The sequence below is a fragment of the Hemiscyllium ocellatum genome, chromosome 42, assembly GCF_020745735.1.
Source record: "Hemiscyllium ocellatum isolate sHemOce1 chromosome 42, sHemOce1.pat.X.cur, whole genome shotgun sequence".
Taxonomy (NCBI): domain Eukaryota; kingdom Metazoa; phylum Chordata; class Chondrichthyes; order Orectolobiformes; family Hemiscylliidae; genus Hemiscyllium; species Hemiscyllium ocellatum.
Window position 1 is genome coordinate 9,004,510 of NC_083442.1, and position 23,159 is coordinate 9,027,668.

At 42.0% G+C, this 23,159-nt stretch overlaps 1 protein-coding gene across 2 annotated transcripts in view; it reads left to right on the forward strand.

The window, feature by feature from the left end:
• usp3 (ubiquitin specific peptidase 3) overlaps positions 1-23,159 on the forward strand; it is a 215,072-nt gene that overhangs the window by 85,693 nt on the left and 106,220 nt on the right. For both annotated transcript variants that reach the window (XM_060853656.1, XM_060853655.1), the window contains one exon: positions 19,463-19,544. In XM_060853656.1, coding sequence (XP_060709639.1) covers positions 19,463-19,544 — 82 coding nt within the window. The remainder of the gene's footprint in view (positions 1-19,462; positions 19,545-23,159) is intronic.

Sequence of the window (23,159 nt, forward strand, 5' to 3'; positions counted from 1 at the left end):
TGGCTTCCAACATCAATTTCAATCCATCAGGCATATAAATTTGGGAAAAGAGAAATCCTCACATGATAGGGGGAATGTAGACCTCAAAAGCCCATAAAGATAACTTACCACTGAATAAAAAGGGTACCTGTGAAGAGGAGAGAGAAGTTAAAAAGCTCCAGTGTTTTCATTGCAATAAAGTAGTCCACATTGAAATCATAGTGGTCAGTTAGAAAAAGCACTGAGAAGATGAATGTAGGAAAACAGGATAAACCAATTAATTTTGCTTAATTGGTAAAGGAAAGCACAGAGGAGGCTAAAATGCTGTACCAGAATGTACAACCTGGTCGAAGGTTGATTAAGAGAAAAGTGTCAGGTCGTCTTAAACCATTTACTTGTGAAAGTAAGGCTGACTTGCAGAGGCCAGGAACAGCAGGTAAATAGGTTACAGTATTAAGAGATACGGGATCATGTTAATCTTTGATGAAAGATGAGATATGTAATTCGGAAGGACTGTTGCCAGAAGTAGTGCTCGTATGTGGAGTTCATGGTGAGGCAACAAGTGCTCAATTATGTAGAGTGAGGTTAGTGTCCAGTGGAAAGTGGAGAAGTGGGGGTAGGGGTACAGGAAGAACTTTCTGCTCTGGAATACAATTTGTCCTTGCTAACAATATAGCTGGATCACAGGTAGGAATGCTGCTAACTGTGGTTGGAAAACCAGTGGAAAATATGAGGTAACAAAGTCACCAGTTGAAACAGGAGGAGAAATCAAAGAATACATTTAAGGGAGTTAAGCACAAAGAAAAAAGAAAGTTTACAGCCCAAGGACAGGCCCTTCGGCCCTCCAAACCTGAGCCGATCCAAATCTACTGTCTAAACCTGTTGCCCAATTCCTAAGCACCTGTATCCCTCTGCTGTCCACCTTCTCCTGCATCTGTCCAGACGCATCCTAAATGAATCTACAATGCTTACCTTTACCACCTCTGCTGGCAACATGTTCCAGGCATGTGTAAAGCACGTGCCACGTGTGTCCCCCTTAAACTTTTCTCCTCTCACCTTGAGAGCGTGACCTCTCATTATTGGATCCTTCATCCTGGGAAAAAGCTCACCTCTATCTACTCTATCTATACCCTTCATGATTTTGTATGCTGCAATCAGGTTCCCCCCCCCCCATTTCCTTTTTTCTAATGAAAACAAACCTAACCTACTCAAATTCTCTTCAAGCACCTTCTATACCAGGCAACATCCTCGTAAACCTTCTCTGCACCCGCTCCAAAGTGTCCACATCCTTTTGGTAATGTGGCGACCAGAACTGTACACAGTATTCTAAATGCGGCTGAACCGAAGTCTTGTACAATTTTAGCATGACCTGCCAGTTCTTATACTCAGTACCCCGTCCAATGAAGGCAAGCATACTAAATGCCTTCTTGACCACCCACCAAATATGCTGCAACCTTCACGCTACAACGGACCTGAACTCCCAGATCTCTCTGCTCATCAACGTTTCCCAAGACTCTTCCGCTTATTGTATAATTCGGTCTAGAACTACACTTGCCTACATTTGCCTAGATTGAACTCCATCTGCCACTTCTCCACCCAACTCTCCAGTCAATCTATATTCTCCTGTATTCTTTGACAATCCCCTATGCTTTCTACTACTTGTGTCATCTGCAAACTTGCTGATCATTTATGTATATCATAACAGTGGCCACAGCACTGATCCCTGTGGAACACCACTGGTCACCTTCCTCCATTTCAAGAAACTCCCTTCAACTATTACTCTCTGTCTCCTGTTGTTCAACCAGTTCTTCATCCACCTAGCTAGAACACCCTGCACACCATATGACTTCACTTTCTCTATTAGTTTACCATGGGGAACCTTATCAAATGCCTTACTAAAGTCCATTTATATGACATCTACAGCCCTTCCTTCATCTATCAACTTAGTCACTTCCTCAAAGAACTCTATTAAGTTGGAATGGCATGATCTCCCCTGCACAAAACCATGTTGCCTATCACTGACAAGCCCATTCTTTTCTGAATATAAATAGATTTTATCCCTTAGTACTTTCTCCAGCAACTTTCCCACTACTGACATCAGGATCATTGATCTGTAGTTAACCGAAATATCACTACTACCTTCTTGTACATGGGGACAACATGAGCAACCCTTCAGTCCTCCGGCACCTCACCTGTGTTTAAGGATGCTACAAAGATATGTCAGTGCTCCAGCTATTTCCTCTCTCGCCTCCCTCAGCAACCTGGGCTAGATCCCATCTGGTCCAGGGGATTTGTCCCCCTGAATAACCTCTGGCCGACACAACACATCTTCCCTGCTTATGTTGACGTGATCCAGAGTGATCATACCTCTATCTCTAATCTTAGCATTCATTATGTCCCTCTCCTCAATGCAAAGTAATCATTCAGAATCTCACCCATACTCTCAGGTTCAACACACAGCCTTCCTTCATTATCCTTTAGTGGACCAATCCTTTTCCTAGTTACCCGCTTGCTGCTTATATAAGAATAAAAGGCTTTGGGATTCTCCTTAATTCTGCTTGCTAAAGCTATTTCATGACCCCTTTTAGCCTGCTTGATTCCTCATTTAAGACTGGTCCTTTTTTTTTGATTAGATTACTTACAGTGTGGAAACAGGCCCTTCGGCCCTACAAGTCCACACCGACCCACCGAAGCACAACCCACCCGTACCCCTACATTTACCCCTTACCTAACACTAGGGCAATTTAGCATGCCAAATTCACCTGATCCGCACATCTTTGGACTGTGGAAGGAAACCGGAGCACCCGGAGGAAACCCACGCAGACACGGGGAGAATGTGCAAACTCCACAAACTTCTTAGCTGCCTGGACCTTATGTATGCTTCCCTTTTCCTCTTGGCTAGTCATACAATTTCTCTTGTCATGAACGGTTCACGAATCATGCCTTTTCTACCCTTTGCTTTCAACGGGACATACCTATCCTGCCATATCTTTGAAAGCCTCCCACATCTGAAATGTGGACTTCCCTTGAAATCCACAATTCCCAGCTCCTGCCTAATTTTGATATAATTGGCCTTGACCCAGTTTAGTACACTTCCCTTAGGACCACTGTTATCTTTGTCTATGAATATTCTAAAACGTACAGAATTGTGGTCACTGTTCCCAAAGAAATCCCCCAACGCAACTTCTACCACCTGGCTTGGTTCATGCCCCGATGCCAGGTCCAATATGGCTCCTTCCCTCGTCGGACTATTGACATATGCTGTAGAAAACTTTTCAGGACGCTTCTTACAAATTCTGTCCAATCCAGACCTCTGTCACTAAGTGTATCCCAGTCAATGTTGGGTAAATTATAATCTCCCATCACCACTACCCTTTCGCCTCTACATTTTTTCCATAATCTCTTTACTTATTTGTTCTTCTACCTCACAGACACGGTGGCTCAGTGGTATGGTCGGCATGGTGGCTCCGTGGTTAGCACTGCTGCCTCACAGCGCCAGGGACCCGGGTTCAATCCCTGCCTCGGGGAACTGTATGTGTGGAGTTTGCACATTCTCCCAGTGTCTACGTGGGTTTCCTCCCACAGTCCAAAGATGTGCCGGTCAGGTGAATTGGCCATGCTAAATTGCCCATAGAGTTAGGTGCATTAGTCAGGGGGTAATAGAGGGTAGGGTAATGGGTGTGGATGGGTTACTCTTCGGAGGGTTCGGTATGGACTTGTTGGACTGAAGGGCCAGTTTCCATACTGTAGGGAATCTAATCTACTCTACTCTCACTCGCTGTTGGGAGGCCTGGAGTACAGCCCCAACAATGTAACTGCACCCTTCTTATTTCTCAGCTCCACCCATAATGCCCAATTACTCAGAAACAGGGGAACATATTACAGGGAACAAAGAAATGGCAGAAGATTTGAATTGTTACTTCAGATCTGTGTTCACTGGGGAAGACGCAAGCAATCTCCCCGAAGTAACTGTGGCTGAAGATCCTGCACTTAAGGGAATTTATATTTGCTGGAATTGGTGTTGGAGAGATTATTAGGTCTGAAGGTTGATAAGTCCCCGAGGCCTGATGGTCTACATCCCAGGGTACTGAAGGAGGAGGCTCGAGAAATCGTGGATGCATTGGTGATTATTTTCCAGAGTTCGATAGATTCGGGATCAATTCCTGCGGATTGGAGGGTGGCTAATGTTGTACCAGTTTTTAAGAAAGGTGGGAGAGAGAAAGCAGGAAATTATAGACTAGTTGGTCTGGCCTTAGTGGTGGGAAAGATGTTGGAGTCTATTATAAAGGATGAAATTATGACATCTGGATATGGTGAAGGGGAAATCATGCTTGACTAATCTTCTGGAATTTTTTGAGGATGTAACTCTGAAGATGGATGAGGGAGATCCAGTAAATGTAGTGTACCTGGACTTTCAGAAAGTTTTTGATAAAGTCCCACGTAGGAGGTTAGTGAGCAAAATTAGGGCGCATGGTACTGGGGGCAAAGTACTAACTTGGATTGGTAGTTGGTTGGCTGATAGGAAACAAGGAGTAGTGATAACCAGCTCCATTTCGGAATAGCAGGCAGTGACCAGTGGGGTACCGCAGGGACCAGTGCTGGGACTGCAGCTTTTTATAATATATATTAGTGATATAGAAGATAGTATTAGTAATAACATTAGCAAATTTGCTGCTGATACTAAGCTGGATGGCAGGGTGAAATGTGAGGAGGATGTTAGGAGATTACAGGGTGACCTGGACAGGTTAGGTGAGTGGTCAGATGCAGTTTAATGTGGATAAATGTATGGTTATCCACCTTTGTTCAAGAACAAGAAGGCAGATTACTACCTAAATGGAATCAATTTAGATAAAGGGGCAGTACAAAGAGATCTGGATGTTCTTGTACACCAGTCAATTAAGAAAAGTTTGCAGATACAACAGTTGGTGAAGAAGGCTAATAGCATGCTGGCCTTCATAACAAGAGGGATTGAGTATAGAAGCGAAGAGGTTCTTCTGCAGCTGTACAAGGCCCTGGTGAGACCACACCTGGAGTACTGTGTGCACTTCTGGTCTCCAAATTTGAGCAAAGATATTCTGGCTATTGAGGGAGTGCAGCATAGGTTCATGAGGTCAATTCCTGGAATGGCAGGACTACCTTACACTGAAAGACTGGAGCGACTGGGCTTGTATACCCTTGAGTTTAGAAGACGGAGAGGGGATCTGATTGAGACGTATAAGATTATTAAAGGAATGGACACTCTGGAGGCAGGAAACATGTTCCTGCTGATGAGTAAGTCCCGAACCAGAGGACACAGCTTAAAAATAAGGGGTAGGCCATTTAGGACAGAGATGAGGAGAAACTTCTTCACCCAGAGAGTGGTGGGTGTGTGGAATGCTCTGCAGTGGAGGCCCAGTCTCTGAATTCTTTTGAGAAAGAGTTGGATAGAGCTCTCGAGGATAGTGGAATCAAGGGTTGTGGAGATAAGGCAGGAACAGGATACTGATTAAGGATGATTAGCCATGATCATATTGAATGGTGGTGCAGGCTCGAAGGGCAGAATGGCCTACTCCTGCACCTATTGTCTATTGTCCTCCTTTAGCACAGTACTGATATCATCCCTGACCAGCAATGCAATTCCACCCTTTTACTTCCTTCTCTATCCTGTCTGAAGTGTCTATATCCTAGAACATTTATAGAACATAGAACAATGCAGCACAGAACAGACCCTTTGGCCCACGATGTTGTGCCGAACATTTGTCCTAGCTTAAGCACCTATCCATGTACCTTTCCAATTGCCGCTTAAAGGTCTCCAATGATTCTGACTCTGCCACTCCCACAGGCAGCGCATTCCATGCCCCCACCTCTCTCTGGGTAAAGAACCTACCCTTGACATCCCCCCTGTACCTTCCACCCTTCACCTTAAATTTATGCCCCCTTGTAACACTGTTGTACCTGGGGAAAAAGTCTCTGACTGTCTACTCTATCTATTCCTCCGATCATCTTATAAACCTCTATCAAGTCACCCCTCATCTTTCGCCATTTCACTGAGAAAAGGCCTAGCACTCTCAACCTGTCCTCGTATGACCTATTCTCCATTCCAAGCAACAGCCTGGTAAATCTCCTCTGCACCCTCTGCAAAGCTTCCACATCTTTCCTAAAGTGAGGCGACCAGAACCGCACACAGTATTCCAAATGTGGCCTTACCAAGGTCCTGTACATCTGCAACATCACCTCACGACTCTTCAATTCAATCCCTCTGCTAATGAACGCTAATGCACCATAGGCCTTCTTACAAGTTCTATCCACCTGAGTGGCAACTTTCAAAGAGCTATGAACATAGACCCCAAGATCTCTCTGCTCTTCCACCTTACTAAGAACCCTACCGTTAACCCTGTATTCTGCATTCTTATTTGTCCTTCCAAAATGGATAACCTCACACTTGACAGGGTTGAATTACATCAGCCACCACTCAGCCCAGCTCTGCATCATATCTAAGTCCCTTTGCAGCTGACAACAGCCCTCCTCACTATCCACAACTCCACCTATCTTCGTATCATCTGCAAATTTACTGACCTACCCTTCGACTCCCTCTTCCAAGTCATTAATAAAAATTACAAACAACAGAGGACCCAGAACTGACCCGTGTGGAACTCCACTCATAACTGGGCTCCAGGCTGAATATTTACCATCTATTACCACTCTCTGACTTCGACCGGTTAGCCAGTTCTCTATCCAACTGGCCAAATTTCCCACTATCCCATGCCTCCTGACTTTCCGCATAAGCCTACCATGGGGAACCTTATCAAATGCCTTACTAAAATCCATGTACACTACATCCACTGCTCTACCCTCACCCACATGCTTGGTCACCTCCTCAAAGAATTCAATAAAACTTATAAGGCAAGACCTACCCCTCTCAAATCCGTGCTGGCTGTCCCTAATCAAGCAGTGTCTTTCCAGACACTATTTAGTTAGCAATCATGCTCTTCCTTCAACTAAGTCTCTGTGATTGCAATAGCGTCATACTCCCAGGCACCAATCCAATCCCCAAGTTCATCTATACTCCTTGCATTAAAATATATGCACTTCAGGCCATCAGTTCTTTTGCGTTCATCTGTTCTCTGTCTACACTTCCCCTTATTAATGCTATCTTCATGATTCTTACAGCCTTCAGTTTCCAACTTACTGTCTACTTGTCTTCTCTTCTGGTTCCCAGCCCTCTGCCACATTAGTTTAAGATCTCCCCACACAGTAGCAAAAACTTCCCCCAAGGACATTAGTTCCAGTTTGGTTCAGATGTCGACCGTCCAATATGTAATAGTCCCATCTTCCCCAGAGTCGGTCCCAATGTCCAACAAATCTGAACCCCTCCCTCTTACACCATCCCTCCAGGTGCTCTGGTTTCCTCCCACAATCCAAAGATGTGCGGGTCAGGTGAATTGGCTATGCTAAATTGCCCGTAGTGTTAGGTAAAGAGGTAAATGTAGGGGTATGGGTGGGTTGCGCTTCGGCGGGTCGGTGTGGACCTGTTTCCACACTGTAAGTAATCTAATCTAATCTAGATACGTGGGAATAAACTTGTTGCCATACTGGAAGAAGGATGTGCACTCTTTGGAGAGAATGCAAAACAGCTTTACCAGGATATTGCCTGGATTGGAGTGTATGAGCTACAAAGAGAGTTTGGACAAACTTGCATTGTTTTTGCTATAGTGTCAGAGGCTGAGGCTAACCTGAAAGAAGTACATAAAATTGAGAGGTATGGATAGAATAGATGCTCAGAGTCTTTTTCCCAGGGTGGAAATGTAAAATTCTCGGGGGCTTGGTTTACTGTGAGAGGGGGAATGTTTAAGTAAGATGTGCAAGGAAGGTTTACTTACACAGAGGGTGGTAGGTGCTTGGCATGCACTGCAGTGTAAGCGATAGAAGCAGATAATTTGGACAGATGCGTGAACAAGCAAGAAATAGAGGAATATGGACCATGTAGTAGACGGGGGCAGGATTAGTTTAGAATGGCATCCTGGTCAACACAGCCATGTTGGGCCGAAGCACTGTTCCTGTGCTGTATTGTTCTGTGGTCAATTTATGGGAGGTAGTTCAAAATCAGATATCCATGATCTTATTAAATGACAGAGCAGGTTCAAAGGACCAAATGGCTTATTCCTATTTCTACTTCTTATGTGTTTGTAACCTATTCACTTGAGTTTAAAGATCATTTGTGAGCTGTGAGCATCACTGGCTAAGCCAGCATTTATTGCTTATCTGTAGTTCCTCTTGAGAAGGTGGTAGTGAGCTGCATTCCTTAATCACTTCAGTCTTCAGGGTATAAGTACATCCACATTGCTGTTTAGGACAGAGTCCAGGACTTGAATGACAATGAAGGATGGCTTGGAGAGGTACTTGCTTGGCACTATGGATTGTAGACCTACATTTGGAGAGCCTGGGTGAGTTATTGCAATGCATCATAGAGATGTACAGTACGGAAACAGACCATTCGGTCCAACTTGTCCATGCCGACCAGATATCCCAACTCAATCTAGTCCCACCTGCCAGCACGCGGCCCATATACCTCCAAACCCTTCCTATTCGTATATTCATCCAGATGCCTTTTAAATGTTGCAATCATTCTAGCCTCCATCACTTCCTCTGGCAGCTCATTTCATACATGTACCACCCTCTGCGTGAAAAAGTTGCCCCTTAGGTCTCTCTCATATCTTTCCCCTCTCACCCTAAACCTATGCCCTCTAGGTCTGGATTCCCCCACCCCAGGGAAGAGACTTTGTCTATTTATCCTATCATGCCCCTCATAATTTTATAAACCTCTATAAGGTCACTCCTTAGCCTCCGATCCTCCAGGGAAAACAGCCCCAGCCTCCAGAACTCTGGCAATATCCTTGTAAATCTTTTTTGAACCCTTTCAAATTTCACAACATCCTTCTGATAGGAAGGAGACCAGAATTGCACACAATATTCCAACAGTGGCCTAGCCAATGTCCTGTACAGCCACAATATGATCTCCCAACGCCTGCTGATGGTATGCATCTGTGATGCAGGGACTAAATATGGTGAATTTGATGGGTGCTAGTCATGCAGACTGTTTTGTCTTGTTTGGTGTCAAATTTCTTTTAGTATTGTCAGAGCTGCAGCTATCCAGGCAAGTGGAGACTGTTCCATCACAGTCCTGATTTGTGCCTTATAACTAATAGTCGAGTACTGGGAAATCAGGCAGTGAATTACTCATTTCTGATCTGCATTGGTAGCTATCATGTTTATTTGGTTATTGCAGTTCACCTTCTGCTCAATGCTAAACCTTCTATGTTGTTAGTAGGGGATTTTAGCAATGGTAATGCCACTTAATGGGTAGTGGTGACATTGGCTCTTGTTTGTGATTGTCAATGCGCCTGGCCTTTGTGTGATGTGATTGAAACTTGCTTCTTTAGCCCAAGACTGGCATTAAAACTTCATGACTGGATGATGCTACATGTGAACATGAGTGGTTTCAGTGTTTAAAGAGTAGGAAATGGTGCCAAACATAGTGTGACCATCAGTGAACATCCCCACTTCTGACATTATGGTGAGAAAGTTATCAATAAAGTAGCTGAAGATGATTGGGTTTGGACATTACTCTGAGAAATTCTTAGAGGTCTTCTGGAATCAAGTTGATTCATCTCCAACAACCACAACTATCTTTTTTTGCACGAAATATGGCTCTAACTATTTGAAAATCCTCCCTCGAGTTCCAGTTTTGAGAGTGCTCCTTGATGCCATATGCTACATTCATGTCCAGAGTGATCATCCTTGCCTCATCTCTGGAGTTCAGCACTTCTGTTCATGTTTGGACAAAGGCTGTAAATAAGAGTTTTTGGAAATTAAAGTAAGAATCTTACTTTATTATACATATCAATTTATGTTTTTGTGTGGCATTAAAAAAAGTTATTTAAATGAGCTTTATCCCCCCTGCCCCATACTTTTGAATGAAACTTTTGCATGATATATTAAACATTTTTGTGTGGATGTAAAATAAAAACACACCTAAATTTTTTTGGAGAAGGCCAGGGATCCACCCTTTAAATCAGCACTGCACAAACTTCAGCACTGATGCTGGAAACACTCAAGTTTAGGCAGCATCTGCAAAACTAAAAAGAAATAAATATGTTAATTCAAATATTTACTCTGTTTCTTTCTACAAACGCATCATCATTTTCCCTGAAATTTTACATATAACAAATTTTCAATTCAGTTTGCCCCAGTTTTAAAAGCTTCCCTCATCTTAATTTCAGTTTTTCAAAATAAAGAATTAATTGGATTTCAGATAAATAAAAAAGACATATTAGCATCACTTTTTAAAAAGGTTTTAAGTACACAGTGTGAGCAAAAAAAACTCTGATTCCTCATTTTATTCTATCAAATCTGCTCTTGTTCCCTATGCATTGTCAAAGGTAAGTGCTGATATCTGTATTTCCTATTGTTGTTAAGATGCTATTTCCTGGCTTCAAAAGCCTTTCTTATTTTGCTACTGTTGCTCTTTAATGTCTTATTGAGAGAAATTCTTCAGAAGCATTCTGGCCATAGGATGTATGCAGTTTTGTGACATTTGGATGAATTTTACCCAGGATGAACTTTAACCACAGCCATGACTGAATTCATCATAATAAATCCATTCTTTGCTTGACTGCACTTTATTTCAATCCTTGAAAGAGTACGTGCATCATCTATTGTTCAGACCTTTTTCGAACTTGCACTGCATAATGTACTGCTTTGTAAGATGAATGTTCTGAGATCTCATTCTGTGGTGCGCAGGTAGTTGAATACTGTCCTGGTTTAAAGCGTTTCTTGCCTATAACAAGCTGAACACATCACTTTTGAAAGAAGAGAATTAAAGCTTCATGACTAAGCAAAGTAAATTGTGATTAAAAAAATACAGTGAGTTATTGCTTTAGTTTGGTATTGTGTAGCCTAGTCAGAGAAATTCAACCCAGACAAAGCACCATGTACCAGGCATTCAGCCAGTTACTTACTGCCACTGATGTTTGCTAATATTTATATAACGTATTTTCATGCCTAATGCACAAGTAATTGCTCATTTTTAAAAGAAGCCTCTTGTGATAATAATTCAGTTTCTTGCGTTAGAAATTATAACTGATCCATATTCACAGCTGCTCATTCTCATCTTTTCTGTTAACTGAAACCTTAGTCTTGTCATGACCTTCAAGTCTATCTGGTCAGACCACTTTCTGCTTTCCCTTACCATTATTGAAGCTGCTGCTGCTTTTTCCTGGTTTCCTCTTTAACACCCAAGCCAAAAGTCACCAGAGCACTGTTGACCTACCAAGCAGTTCCCTGCCTCTTAAATTCCCTATTCCCAACAATGCAAACTTCTTGCCCACGTCATGGTACACTTCATGACCTCTTCACAACCTATACTAGAAAAATGTAATCCTGAATGCTTATGCCTATGGCTATGTTAATTTGCAGGATTTGGCTTTACATTATTCTCCTAAAAAGGGTTTACTATTCCAGAATAATTCTAGAGTTCAAAAATGACTTTATAGCTCCATTCTTTTCTCCACCTCCTTAATCCTAGCTTCACACTTGGACATGAGAAGCTTGTGAATTTCTTTGCTCTTGAGATGACCATACAGCTACTACCTCCTCCTTTACCAGACCTAGAATCATAGACTTCCCTACAGTGTGGAAAGAGTTTGGTCTTGTCAAGTGTGGATTTACCCTCGGAGAAGCATCACACCCAGATCTAGCCACCCACTCTATTCCTGTAAACCCATATCGAACAGTGAGAGGAACCTAGAGCATCTGACTAACTTCGCAGACCCTGAGAGAATGTGCAAACTTCACACAGACAGTCACCCAAGGTTGGAATCAAACCTGGGTCCTGATGTTGAGGCAGCAGCATTGTGCAACCTCCACAGAGTAACTCAAGCCCCTACTAACCATGTTTCACTTTGCCATTTTTTTCTCCTATTTATCAACCTTTTGAAAACCCTGGTGGATTCTCTAAAACCCCTAATAACTTATTGTTTAAATACCACTTATGGTCTGTATTTCAATTGGCATGATGAAAGTTCCCTTTCCTGAGGGACTGTCACCCTACCATTCAAAATTGCATGGTCTTTTTCCATCACCAAAAATGCACTGGATCTTTGAAAAAGCGTGTTGCTCATTGACCCCAACCCTAACAACCACAAACTGTGTTTATTGGTTCAAGCCCGCCATTCTGACTTCAAATCATTTGAAGGCATTCCTTTGGCTTAAGTCATTAGTGTTTGTGATTGAATTATCCATTTTCACAGTTTTCCTGTTGGGCGAAGTTGCCATAGTCTGACCGGACTATACGGATGCTTTCTCATTGAAAAGAGGATTGTCATGACTAATGTTTTTTTTTCCCTTGCCTTATTAAAAACATATCAGAATAACTGCTTAGGGACATGAGAAGGCCTGCTCCACCATTCAATAACATCATGGTTGATCTGGTAGTGGCTTCGTTTCTACATGCTGTTTGCAACCCTCAGCCCTCAAATCCTTTGATCAAAAATCTAACAAACACAGTCTTACCAACTCTCTGACAGAAAAGGATACTCATCATTTCCATCTCAAAAAAAGTCAAAAGTCACACAACACCAGGTTTATTTGAAATCACTGCTCCTTCAATAGGTGATGTAAAAAGCAGAGAAGTTATTCTTCTGCACTGCATAATCTTGCATGTTTCAATAAGATCAAATCTCATTCTCCAAAATTCCAGTGGGTATAGATCTAACCTATTCAACCATTCTTCGGAGGATGACCTTTTCATCCCAGAAATGAATCGTGTGAAGATTCTCTGAACTGTCTTTAAGTAGTTATTGCCAATTATTCAGCTTTCTGACAGTGCTCTTTTAATTCCATTCCTATCCAGTGGATGCAGCCAGTATATTACCAGGCAATAGTGTCCATGCCATTTGTCTTAGGGGTCTGTTAATATCATATGCTTGGAGTATCTTATTCTCTCCACCTCACTTCATGTCCCTTGATGGCAAAATGATTGTGGTGTTTGGCTTACTAGTAGGTAGTAGCTCATTTTCTCAGGCATTCAGTTTTGATTTTGTCGTGGCTTCTTCTGCCACTGAAAATTAAGCCTCGAAAGCAATTATTCTAAATAAGATTTATCACATCCACAAGATACCCCAAAGCATTTTGCATCAATATTATCCTTTTAAGGAATGTCACTGTTATATGTACTTTTAATCAACATACTGAGAGGTTATAACTCACCTCTAGAGCAGGTAGGACTTGAATTGGCCTTAAAGGTTGGCATCCAAGAGCCATAAGTCAGTGTTATATGATTAACTGTCTCATCTCTTGAAGCTGCTGCTGCTTTTTCCTGGTTTCCTCTTTAACACCCAAGCCAAAAGTCACCAGAGCACTGTTGTCTGCGTGGGTTTCCTCCGGGTGCTCCAGTTTCCTCCCACAGTCCAAAGATGTGCGGGTCAGGTGAATTGGCCATGCTAAATTGCCCGTAGTGTTAGGTAAGGGGTAAATGTAGGGGTATGGGTGGGTTGCGCTTCGGCGGGTCGGTGTGGACTTGTTGGGCCGAAGGGCCTGTTTCCACACTGTAAGTAATCTAAGTAATCTGCACGAATTGGGTGAATGATGTGATGGGCATTCCAGCCAAAATTTTCCATTTAGCTAAGAAAATTCCAAACTCTTCTTGGCACCATTTATTATCTGCTTGAAAAACTAGTTTATCATCTATCCTGAAATACATCATCCTCTATAATGCAGCATTCCTAAAATTCTTAAGTGCCGGCCTGTGTTTAATATTCAAAGGCTTGAGAGGGGTTTGAACCTGTTTCAATATTTTTACTAAGGCAAGAATCTTTTGAGGTCCATGAATCATTGCCAGTATCTTGCAATTGACTGTAAAATTAATTATTTTTTGAAAGAAATTCAATCTAGCAGATCTCCTTAAGTCCAGAGTGTATAAAGTGAAACTAAAAGTCTAATTAATTGTAGGGACAAGCCTTATAGAATTGCAAGAATAACAGGCTTTTAGTCAACATTTTTGGGCCTGAACTGGAATTAAAACAACCTTGTTAATTTTGGATCCAAAGCTTTTTTCACCAGCTACATGGCATGAGAATGATCAAATGATCCACGTTTGCTTCAATGAATGCAGTTCCAATAATGTCAAGGAACTGAGTGCTAAACTTTACTCCTTTAAAATCGATCTTTCTGGTGAAGCTTTGTGCATCTAACTTTTTCTTTGGCACAGTGTTAACTTTTATTTATCTGTACTCCTGAGAAGTGTTAAAGATGGTACAAATGTGAATTATCGGGCTGGGAGTTTATTACCTAACTTGGGAATTCCACCTGAATTGTTCAAAATGTTTTTGTTACTGGCAAGGCATATATTCCCTGTTCAAAGGAAAGTTTCAATGCCAGCTCTAATGGGTAGAAATATTGTGATATGATGTAAATGTTTAGAGCATAGGAAATGCAAACTCAATATTGATTTTGTATGGGTAAAAACAATGACTGCAGATGCTGGAAACCAGATTCTGGATTAGTGGTGCTGGAAGAGCACAGCACTTCAGGCAGTATCCGAGAAGCAGTAAAATCGACGTTTCGGGCAAAAGCCCTTCATCAGGAAGCCATTCATTCCAGCTCTTCCAGCATCACTAATCCGGAAATTGATTTTGTATGGTAAAGACTCCAGAAAATCTAAGTACAGTCCTTACATAAAGGAGAACTTGATGCTAGGGAATGACTTAATAGTACAATCAGACTTTCACTTCCTATTTAAAATCATACAGTCTGTCCTTATGGAAATTGCCAATGTAAACCTGCTGTAATTGCAACCTTCTGCACTGGTACCACATTCAATTGGGACAGGGATTTGATTAAATCATCAATTCTTGTAAATATGGAAATGAAATCAGATTTCTGCAGATGCTAGAAATCTCAGTTGAAATATATGATGGAAATACTCAGCAGGTCAGGCAGCCTTTGTGCAAAGAAGTAGTTAATGTTTCAGGTTGCTGACCATTGTGAGTTCGCTGAAGTTTGCTAACTTAAGAAGACAATTTCATTTGAGGCAGTTCAGAAAAGGTTTACTTGGGTGATCCCTGCTGTGGAGTGATAGTCTGATGAGCAAAGCATAAGCAGTTTGGGTCTCTACTGGATCTTAGAATGAGAGTTGATTGAGATGAGGAGGATTTTCTTCTCTGAACGTTTAGAATCTTTGGAACTCCTTGCTACAGAGAGCTGTAGGGCAGAGTCACTGTTTGTATTTCAGACAGTAGATTCTTGATCATAGGGGAAGCTTGCATCTTCTGACACTTCAAGTACTTATCAAATAACTTTTAAAGGTTGTGAAGTTCCTCTCCTCAACTACCCTCAAAGGCATTTCAGATTCCCATCATGCACTGGATATAAAAAGATTTTCCTCAGGTCCCTTCTAAACTTCTTTGAAGTTATTTAAAACTTTAAATAGTCTTTAAGCTGTAAAATTATACTTTCTTGTTATTGATGCTTTGACTAAGGGGGACAACTGCTTTCTATTCACCCTGTCAGTGCCAGTCATTATCTAGCAACTCCTTGACAACCTTCTCTATTCCAAAGAAAATAACCTGAACTTATCCAGTCCCTCTTCATAGCTGAAATGCTCCATCCTAGGCAATATCCTGGTGAATCTCATTTGCACCCCCTCCAGTGCAATTGCATCTTTCTTGTAGTCTGGTGACCAAAACTGTAGGCATTACTCAAGCTGTGGTCTAACCAAAAGTCCTGTATCACTCCCATAGGACTTCCCTGCTCTTATCTGTGCCATGACTGATGGAGGCAAGCATCTCAAATGCTGCCTTATTAATCTGTCCTGCCACATTCAGGGATCTGAGGATAAGCCCTCCAAGATCCCTCTGTTATTCATCAAGTATTCCTTTGTCCCGTTCCTTTTTCAAAAATGCACCACCTCTCATTTACCAGGATTAAGTTCCATCTGCCACTGATATGTCCATCTGGCCAATCCATGTATATTGTCCTGTAATGTAATACCTTCCTCCTCATTGTGAACCACCTGGCCAATCTTTGTGCCATCTGCATTATTGCATCTTAACTCACGCACATGCGCAAGCACACATACCAAAGGATTTTGTGTCAATAAGTAACGCCTCTGCATAGCAACCTCCAGTCACAAACACTACCACTACACACATTCCTGCCACTAAGCCAATTTTAGATCCAACTTGCTAAATTGCCAAAGTTCAATGGTGCAATACCTTAGCAGGGATGACAGTGGAGGAACAATGGCAGATATTTCTGTGTATAATGCAGAAGATGCAGGATAAGTTCATTCCAAAAAGGAAGATAGATCCTAGGAAGAGGCATGGGTGGCCATGGCTGACGAGGGAAGTTAAGAAACATATAAAATTAAAAGAGAAAAAGTATAACATAGCAAAGGTAAGTGGGAAAACTGAGGACTGGGAAGCTTTTAAAGAACAGAGGATTACTAAGAAGGAAATACGCAGAGAAAAATGAGGTACGAAGGTAAACTGGCCAAAAATATCAAAGAGGATAGTAAAAGCTTTTTTAGGTATGAAAGGAAAAAAAATGGTTAAGACTAAAATTGGGCCCTTGAAGACAGAAACAGGGGAATATATTTCGGGGAACAAAGAAATGGCAGAAGAATTGAATTGGTACATCAGATCTATGTTCACTGGGGAAGACACAAGCAATCTCCCTGAGGTAACAGTGGCTGAAGGATCTGAATGAAGGGAATTTTTATTTGCCAGGAATTGGTGTTGGAGAGACTGTTAGGTCTGAAGGTTGATAAGTCCCCAAGGCCTGATGGTCTACATCCCAGGGTACTGAAGGAGGAGGCTCAAGAAATCATGGACGCGTTGGTGATTATTTTCCAGAGTTCGGCAGATTCAGGATCAGTTCCTGCGGATTGGAGGGTGGCTAATGTTGTAGCACTTAAGAAAGGTGGGAGAGAGAAAGCAGGAAATTATAGACCAGTTAGTCTGACCTCAGTGGTGGGAAAGATACTGGAGTCTATTATAAAGGATGAAATTACGACACATCTGGATAGTAGGAACAGGTTAGGTTAGAGTCAGCATGGATTTATGAAGGGGAAATCATGCTTGAGTAATCTTCTGGAATTTTTGACGATATAACTCTGAATATGGACGAGGGAGATCCAGTAGATGTAGTGTACCTGGACTTTCAGAAAGCTTTTGATAAAGTCCCACATAGGTTAGTGAGCAAAATTAGGGCAGATGGTATTGGGGGCAAAGTACTAACTTGGATTGAAAGTTGATTGGCTGATAGGAAGCAAAGAGTAGTGATAAATGGCTCCATTTCGGAATGGCAGGCAGTGACCAGTGGGGTACCGCAGGGACTGCAGCTTTTTACAATATATATTAATGATATAGAGGATGATATTAGTAATAACATTAGCAAATTTGCTGCTGATACTAAGCTGGATGGCAGGGTGAAATGTGAGGAGGATGTTAGGAGATTACAGGGTGACCTGGACAGGTTAGGTGAGTGGTTAGATGCATGGCAGATGCAGTTTAATGTGGATAAATGTATGGTTATCCACGTTAGTGGCAAGAACAGGAAGGCAGATTACTCCTAACTGGAATCAATTTAGGTAAAGGGGTAGTACAAAGAGATCTGTTGTTGTACACCAGTCAATTAAGCTAAGCATGCAGGTACAGCAGGTAGTGAAGAAGAATAATAGCATGCTGGCCTTCCTAACAAGAGGGATTCAGTATGGAAGCAAAGAGATAGCATTGCCCTTTGATGTGAAGGGCACTACTTGTCACTGGCCACTCGTGTGTTTTCCTATCTTCCTGGTGGTGGAAATTGAATAAAAAAATTTGTGCACCTTATGCCTCTCACGGTGTCTCATACCTGCACACACACACACACACACTATTGGTGCTGGGGAAAAATAAGCACTACCGCAGTTAGGCAGTAGTGTGTAAAAAAAAGAAAAACAAAATAAACATGAGTATCTATTCCCCCGGGAGAAAGTGAGGACTGCAGATGCTGGAGATCAGAGCTGAAAAATGTGTTGCTGGAAAAACGCAGCAGGTCAGGCAGCATCCAAAGAGCAGGAGAATCGATGTTTCGGGCATGAGCCCTTCTTCAGGAAGGGCTGAAGAAGCCTGAAGAAGGGCTCATGCCCAAAACATCGATTCTCTTGCTCTTTGGATGCTGCCTGACCTGCTGCGCTTTTCCAGCAACACATTTTTCAGCGCGTATATATTTTCCCCCCTCCAACTCTATTTTAAAAAGGAAAAAAAAGAGAAAAAAATATATAAGCGAAGAGGTTCTCTGCAGCTGTACAGGACCCTGGTGAGACCACACCTGGAGTACCGTGTGTAGTTCTGGTCTCCAAATTTGAGGAAAGACATTCTGGCTATTGAGGGAGTGCAGCATAGGTTCATGAGGTCAATTCCTGGAATGGCGGGACTACCTTACACTGAAAGGCTTGTATACCCTTGAGTTTAGAAGACTGAGAGGAGATCTGATTGAGACATAAGATTATTAAAGGATTGGACACTCTGGAGGCAGGAAACATATTCCTGCTGATGGGTGAGTCCTGAACCAGAGGACACAGCTTAAAAATATGAGGTAGGCCATTTAGGACAGAGACGAGGAGAAACTTCTTCACCCAGAGAGTGGTGGTTGTGTGGAATGCTCTGCCCCAGAAGGCAGTGGAGGCCCAGCCTCTGGATTCATTTAAGAAAGAGTTGGATAGAGCTCTCGAGGACAGTGGAATCAAGGGTTATGGAGATAAGGCAGGAACAGGATACTGATTAAGGATGATCAGCCATGATCATATTGAATGGTGGTACAGGCTCGAAGGGCAGAATGGCCTAGTCCTGCACCTATTGTCTAAATTAACCTGGATCTCATTAGTTTTTACCTTTATCAACTTCCCATGTGGGATCTTGCTGAAATCCATATCAAGGACATTAACTGTCCCAACTTGATCGAAATGATTAGGCACCTTCTCAAAAGACTTAATGGATTTGTTGGACATGACCTGTGACAAAGCTATGCTGACTATGCCTGATCAAACGCTGCCTGTAGAAATGGGGAATCAAGGGTTACGAGGTAAGGGAAAGAAAGTGAACATAAGGAATCAATCATGATCCTATTAAATGGAGAGCAGACATGAGGGGCCTGATTAGCAATCTATTGTTTCTATTTATGGTCTTTCTGCTCTAAGTTTTCAACCCAAATTGTTTGCTTTCCTGCTTCATAGGCACAGGGTTAGCCAGCATCAATGACAATTACATGATTGTATACCAATGTCAATGTAGCATTTGGTTTTAATTGTGCAGCGTGACTGAATAATATTTTAAACAATTGGATAATTGAACTTGGCAATGAAGCATTGAATAGAAAATAACACTTAAGACTGACAAACATGCTGCATTCCACAGTATCCAGTAAAAAGTGATGCACACTCTAATATGTCCTTCTCATCATACAGTTCAGCAATTTCAGTAGACAGACACCGCAAAAGAAAGTTGATGGAAAGTTCATCTGTGAGCAACAAGTATTTGAAGATAAATGTAAGTAAGATTGTAATAATTATTGGACACTGTCTATGAAAAAAATATTCAACAGTACTTACTCTTGCACCAATTGTTTTCTGTGTATTGTGACCAATTAAATATATAATTTTGTTCTGACTTCCAAAAAAAAGACTCAGTTTCCTAAAAATGTTGAAACAGTGTCTAGTGAACAGAAGGAATTGAGGAAATCAGTATTCGAAAGGAAATAGTGTTGGAGAAACTGATGGGATGAATGGCTGATAAATCCCCAGAACCCAACTGTCAACATGCTACATCAGGAAGTGCCCACTGAAAGAGTGAATTGGCTTTTTAAGTTTGTATATACTCTGGAATAATTCTTATGGATTACAGGGTAGGTAATGTCATCTCACTATTTTTAAAATGTAGGCAGAAAGGAAATGGGATTTATAGACCAGTTAGCTTGACATTAGTCGTGGGGAAAGTCCATTTTAATAGTAAAGTGTTTGATAAATAGTGACAGGATTGGACAGTCAGCATGGATTTATGAAAGGGAAATAATGCTTGACAGATCTATTAGAATATTTTCAGAATATAGCTAGTAGAGCTAATAACAGGGAGTTAGTTGATATGGTTTACTTGGACCTTCAGAAGGCATTGATAAGGTCTGACGCAACATCTACCGTTAAACCATGTAGGATTCGGTTTATGTACTGACATAGAAAACAGGAAACAAAGGAGTAGGAATAAACACCTGTTTTACTGAGTGACAAGCAATGACAAGTGAGTACCACAAGGTCAGTGCTTGGGCCCCAGCCTTTAATATTATATATTAATTATTTAGGTAAGGAAATTAAACATAATATCTCCAAGTTTGTAGCTATCCGAATGCTGGATGGGAGGGTGAGCTGTGAGGAGGATGTAGAGATACTTCGCTGTGATCTAGACAAGTTGAATAAGTGGGCAAATGTATGGCAGTTGAAGATGAATATGAAGTTATACACTTTGGTAGCAAAAACAGGCATTTTTGGGGTGACAAAGAGAGACTGGATTGGTTAAGAATACGACATTTTGTTTTAAATTACAAGCAATCTCAAAAAGCTATAAAATTCCAACAGATTGAGACAAGATAAATACAAGAAGCAACTTCCCAGTGACCAGGGACCAGAACTGGAGGTTCTGGCTAAGGATATGGGGTAGGCCATTTAGTTCTGAGTTAAGGAGAAATTTCTTCACCCAGGCAGTGGTGACCCTGTGAACTTCTGTGTCAGTGGTTGAGGCCTAAACATTGAATATTTTCAAAAAATAAAAAAAAAAGTTTGGATGTCAAAGTGGCTCAGCGGTTAGCACCGCTGCCTCACATTGCCAGGGACAGGTGTTTGATTCCACCCTTAGGTGAATGTGTGTGTGGAGTTTGCACATTTTCCCAGTATCTGCATGGTTTCTTCATGGTGTTCTGGTTTCCTCCCACAATCCAAAAGATGTGCAGGTAGATGGATTGGCCATGCTAAATTGCCCATAGTGTCCAGGGATGTGCAGCTGAAATGGATTAGCCATGGAAAGTACAGAGCTACAGCGTAGGGGTTGGGTCAGAATGAGATGTTCTTTGGAGGATTGGTGTGGACTCGATGGACCAAATGAGCTACCTCCGCACTGTAGGGATTCTATGATCCTCAATAGTTTCAGGGGCCAAAAGCGGATTGAAGGCTATGGGGAGAAAGCTGGAACAGGATGAGATACACTATGCTCATAGCTGATCATCTGTCTATGTCAGTGAAAGCATAGTGCACCGAATTTAGAACAAAACAGCACTGGAACAGGTCCTTTGGCCTCCCAAGCCTGTGCTGACACATTTTGGCCTTCCATATTAAAACTGTCTTCACTTACAGGATCTGTATTCCTCTATTCCCTTCCTCTTCATGTATTCATCTCGGTGTATCTTGAATGCTGCTATTGTGTCTGCTTCCATCACCATCTCTGTAGCACTTTTCAAGCACTTGCCATTGTGTGGAAAAAGATGCTTTGTACACCTTATAAACACTCCACCCCCCTGCAGAACCCAACCCCTTTGCACCATGAACCTGGTCCCCTGATAATTGAGCCCTCCACCCTAGGAAAAAGCCCGATACTTTGTATTATAACATGCCATTCACGATCTTAGAAATTTCTATCAAGCCACACCTCAACTTCCTGCATTCCAGTGAAAACAAACCTAGTCTAGCCAACCTTTCTTCATCAATAAAATTCCTCGTACCAGGAAACATCTTGGTACACGTTACCCGTATCCTCTCCAAAGCATCCATATCCTTCTGGTGGTATGGTGACCAGAGTTGTACGTGGCACAGTGGCTCAGTGGTTAGCACTGCTGCCTCACAGTGCTAAAGATTTGGGTTCGATTCCAGCCTCGGGCGATTGTGTGGAGTTTGCACATTTTCCCCATGTCTGAATGCGATTCCTCCGGGTTCTCCGGTTTCCTCCTCCAGTCCAAAGATGTGCAGGTTAGGTGAATTGGCTATACTAAATTGCCTATAATGTTCAGGGATGTATTGGTTAGGTGCATTAATCAGGGGTGAATGGGTTTGGGTGGGTTCTTCTTTGGAGGGTTGGTGTGGATTTGTTGAGCCAAATGGCCTGTTTCCATACTGTAGGGATTCTATGATATTCTTTGAATATTCCAAGCGTGTCCAAACTAAAGTTCTGTAAAGCTGCAACATAACTTTTCCATCTTTCTACTCCATGCCCCTTCCAATGAAGGGGCAAGAATGCCATAGCCATTTTTTATTACCTTATCTATTTGCACGGACACCATCTGTGGACTTGCACACACAGAACCATCTGCACATAGATGTTCTTAAGGGTTCTGCCATTCACTGTATAATTTCCACCTGTACTTGACCTTCCAAAGTGCCAGTAAACTCCAGCCATTTTTCTGCCCATGCCTCCAACTGATCTAAGTCCTGTTGTATCCTCTGGCAATTCTCACCAATCTTTATATCATCTGCAAACTTACTAATTAGATCAGCTGTGTATTCCTCCAAATCATTTACGTAGACCATGAACAGCCAAGGTCCCACAACTGATCCCTGTGACTAGTGGTGTTCCACAATGCTCCATTCCCAAAAGCATTCTTCCATTACTACCTTCTGTCTCCTATGACTAAGCCAGTTCTGTATCCATCTTGCCAACTTACCCCTGATACCATGTGACTTCACCTGTTGTACAGTCTAAGGGACCTTGTCAAAGGCTTTACTGAAGTCCATGTAGACAACATCAACCACTTTTTCCCTTAATCATCTCAAAAAGCTTGATAGAGTCAGTAAGGCATGTCCTCCCTCGCACCAAACCATGCTAATAAGTCCATTTTCTTCGAAATGCATATAGATCTTGTCTGTAAGAATGTTTTCCAATACATTTCCTTACCACCAACGTGAGGATCACAGGCCTGTAATTTTCAGGCTTATCCCTGTTACCCTTCTTAAACAATGGGATAACATTGGCTATTCTCCAGTTCTCTGGGACCTCACCTGTGGCCAATGAGGAAATCTGTCAATGCTCCAGCCATTTGTTCTCTTTCCTCCCTCAATATTTTGGGATAGATCCCACCAGGACCCAGGGACTTGTCTTAATATTTAAGATGCACAACACCTCTTCCTT